We start from the raw sequence: 2,771 nt of genomic DNA, 5'->3' as shown, positions 1-2,771 counted from the left end.
CACTACGTAACACTAACTTATTAACTTAAGTTTTACAGCTATTTTTTGAATTTCTGATCAATAAACCTAATTTTTAGGAAATTATACTTAATGTTTGATTTAGAAAAGCAGAAATTAGGAATTATTTAGGCTAAAATGAAAGGAAAGTATGTTGATGATTAATCACAGACAGGAATATGTCAACTTTTACTTTATACTATTTCAAATTCAGTTCAATTTTTCTCTCCAAATGCTCTAAAATTGAATAAGACACCCTGAAAGTAGAGATTTGTACTTGCCAAAGAGCGTTGTGTGGAATCAATCATGTTATGTTGGGTAATGATCTGATTTTATGGAGCACTAAAAAGAGGAAATGTCTTTCTGTGCTGCAGGTGATGATGTGCCTCCAGACTGCATGGACCAGCCGGAGCTTGCCAACTGCGAGCTGATAGTTTACGCCCGACTTTGCTCCAACTCGTACTACTCCAGCTTCTGCTGCGCCAGCTGTACCCGGCACTCACAGAACAACGGCAGGTTGGGTCGGCGAGGCTGAAGCCGCACAGGGTTTAAAAACTGTAGGACGGGGACGGGACGGGAAATGTTAAAGTTTTTGGGAGGACTGTATTTAAAACTGAACTTTTGCCTCCAAACACTGATTTCTGACTAGGTTGTGCAGAATTGCAATGAAGGCTGTGCAATTAGTCGAACTGTAATCACAAAAACAGTGTAATCAGAAAAAAATGATACATTTGCACATTATGTTTTGCAAGTAAACTCTTGTGTTCTGAATTTAAAAAAAAAAGGGAATGTCAATGTTTGTTGAACTGTTTCTCTGTTTTTTAAAGGGGTGCTATGCAGTTTTGGCCATTTCTGAACTTTTTTCTCTACAGAGCCCCCCCTACAGGTTTCTCTATAGAGCTCCCCCTAACGGTTTCTCTATAGAGCCCCCCCTTACAGGTTTCTCTATAGAGCTCCCCCTACAGGTTTCTCTAGAAAGCCCCTCTACAGGTTTCTCTACAGAGCCCCCCTACAGGTTTCTCTAGAGAGCTCCCCCTACGGTTTCTCTAGAAAGCCCCTCTTACAGGTTTCTCTATAGAGCTCCCCCTACAGGTTTCTCTATAGAGCCCCCCTACAGGTTTCTCTAGAGAGCCCCCCCACAGGTTTCCTATAGAGCTCCCCTTACAGGTTCTCTATAGAGCCCCCTTACGGTTTTCTTAGAGCTCCCCCTACAGGTTTCTCTATAGAGCTCCCCCTACAGTTTCTCTAGAAAGCCCCCTCTACAGGTTTCTTTATAGAGCTCCCCTACAGGTTTCTCTATAGAGCCCCCCTACAGGTTTCTCTAGAGAGCCCCCCACAGTTTCTTATGAGCTCCCCCAGGTTTCTCTATAGAGCTCCCCCTACAGGTTTCTCTATAGAGCCCCCCCTACAGGTTTCTCTATAGAGCCCCCCCTACAGGTTTCTCTATAGAGCCCCCCCCTACAGCTTGGGCATAGATATTTAGCAGCTCCTATGTTTATCTGTGTCTGACCCCTCCCTCAGTCAGTCTGCTGTTTCTTTTTTCACTGTTCCCCCGACAACGCTTTTCTAGCTTTCTGCTTCTTTTTTGCCGTTGCCATGACGATAGTGGGAAAACTCCATTGCTACATGTTAGCCAGTCCCTGAATGGGCGTACGTGTGCAGTGCCTTGAAGTAATTCGCTACATCGCGAGACCTGGTATCACGTGAGACTACCTGACAATGAGGCCAGTGACTCCCCAGCCCAAAGTTGCAAGTTTTTTTTTTTCCGCTCACAGGCGCTGGGGGGGGGGGGGAACCACCACTCAACCCCCAAAAAAAGTAATATAACCATTCCTACGACTCCGAAGATTTTCAATTAAGGTAAATTAAGATTAAAAAAACTGCATAGTTCCCCTTTAAGATCAGCATCTTTCCAAAACTCAACGAGTAATCGTGTTAAATAATCGTGTGATTACGATTATTTTCTATAATCGAGCAGCCTTAATCACAATTAGACTCAAATGAAAAAACGGGGATGGATCACTGTGGACGGAGTTAAATCTGTGAACCCAGAGTTCAGGGAGTCTGTTTGTACGCTGCTGCATTAAACACTGAATATGGAAACATTAAAACAATAAGTAGGCTACTATGTAAACCTTGAATGTGATGAAGCAAAAGTCAAAGTTTCTTTGTCGTTCTTCCTCTGTCTCGTCTTTCAAATAACTTATTTCCTCTTTTGGACGGACTCTACATGTTCTCTGTTTTCTAGAGAATGATTTTACTTTCAGGTCATTGAAAGGATGTCTCTGCTGTACTATTTTGACCACTGCTCTCTTTTTTACATCAATGTTTTTGGCATTTCACTGATACCGTGTCGTATTTTCTCTTTGTCTGGTTTATTTTGATGTAATTATTTGATAATAAAAATCATATTTTGATAAAAGCTCCTGGTGGTTTGGACCACTGTGTGACTTGGTGTTCCGGTTTGTACCACAGGGGGGCGCTCAACATGACTAATGACATACTGGACTTTTTCCTTTCTATCTAGTAACCAGGGGTGGAATGAAACTGGGTACATTTACTCAAATTACTGTACTTAAGTACATATTTTAGGTACTCGCACTTTACTCGAGTCTTTTCTTTTCATGCCACTTTCTTCTACCTGAGGTGGCAGTAACTCAGTCCGGAGGGAGTCGGGTTCCAGTCCCAGTATGGACCAAAGTACAGAGTGTAGATTGGTAGCCCACTCACTCTGACATCCCCCCATTTCCATGAATAGGTTGTGTGTGTGTGTG

General features: G+C 42.7%; 1 protein-coding gene across 1 annotated transcript in view; it reads left to right on the top strand.

Annotated features, from left to right (window-relative positions):
- Positions 1-694, top strand: part of paplna (papilin a, proteoglycan-like sulfated glycoprotein) — a 47,840-nt gene extending 47,146 nt beyond the window's left edge. Inside the window, exon 27 of the mRNA XM_032511068.1 lies at positions 372-694. Within this exon, the coding sequence (XP_032366959.1) occupies positions 372-532 (161 nt within the window). The 3' untranslated portion in view covers positions 533-694. The remainder of the gene's footprint in view (positions 1-371) is intronic.
- The last annotated feature ends 2,077 nt before the right edge of the window (positions 695-2,771 follow it).

The sequence above is a fragment of the Etheostoma spectabile genome, unplaced genomic scaffold (assembly GCF_008692095.1).
Source record: "Etheostoma spectabile isolate EspeVRDwgs_2016 unplaced genomic scaffold, UIUC_Espe_1.0 scaffold314, whole genome shotgun sequence".
NCBI lineage: Eukaryota > Metazoa > Chordata > Actinopteri > Perciformes > Percidae > Etheostoma > Etheostoma spectabile.
This window is presented reverse-complemented; position numbering and strand designations above follow the sequence as displayed.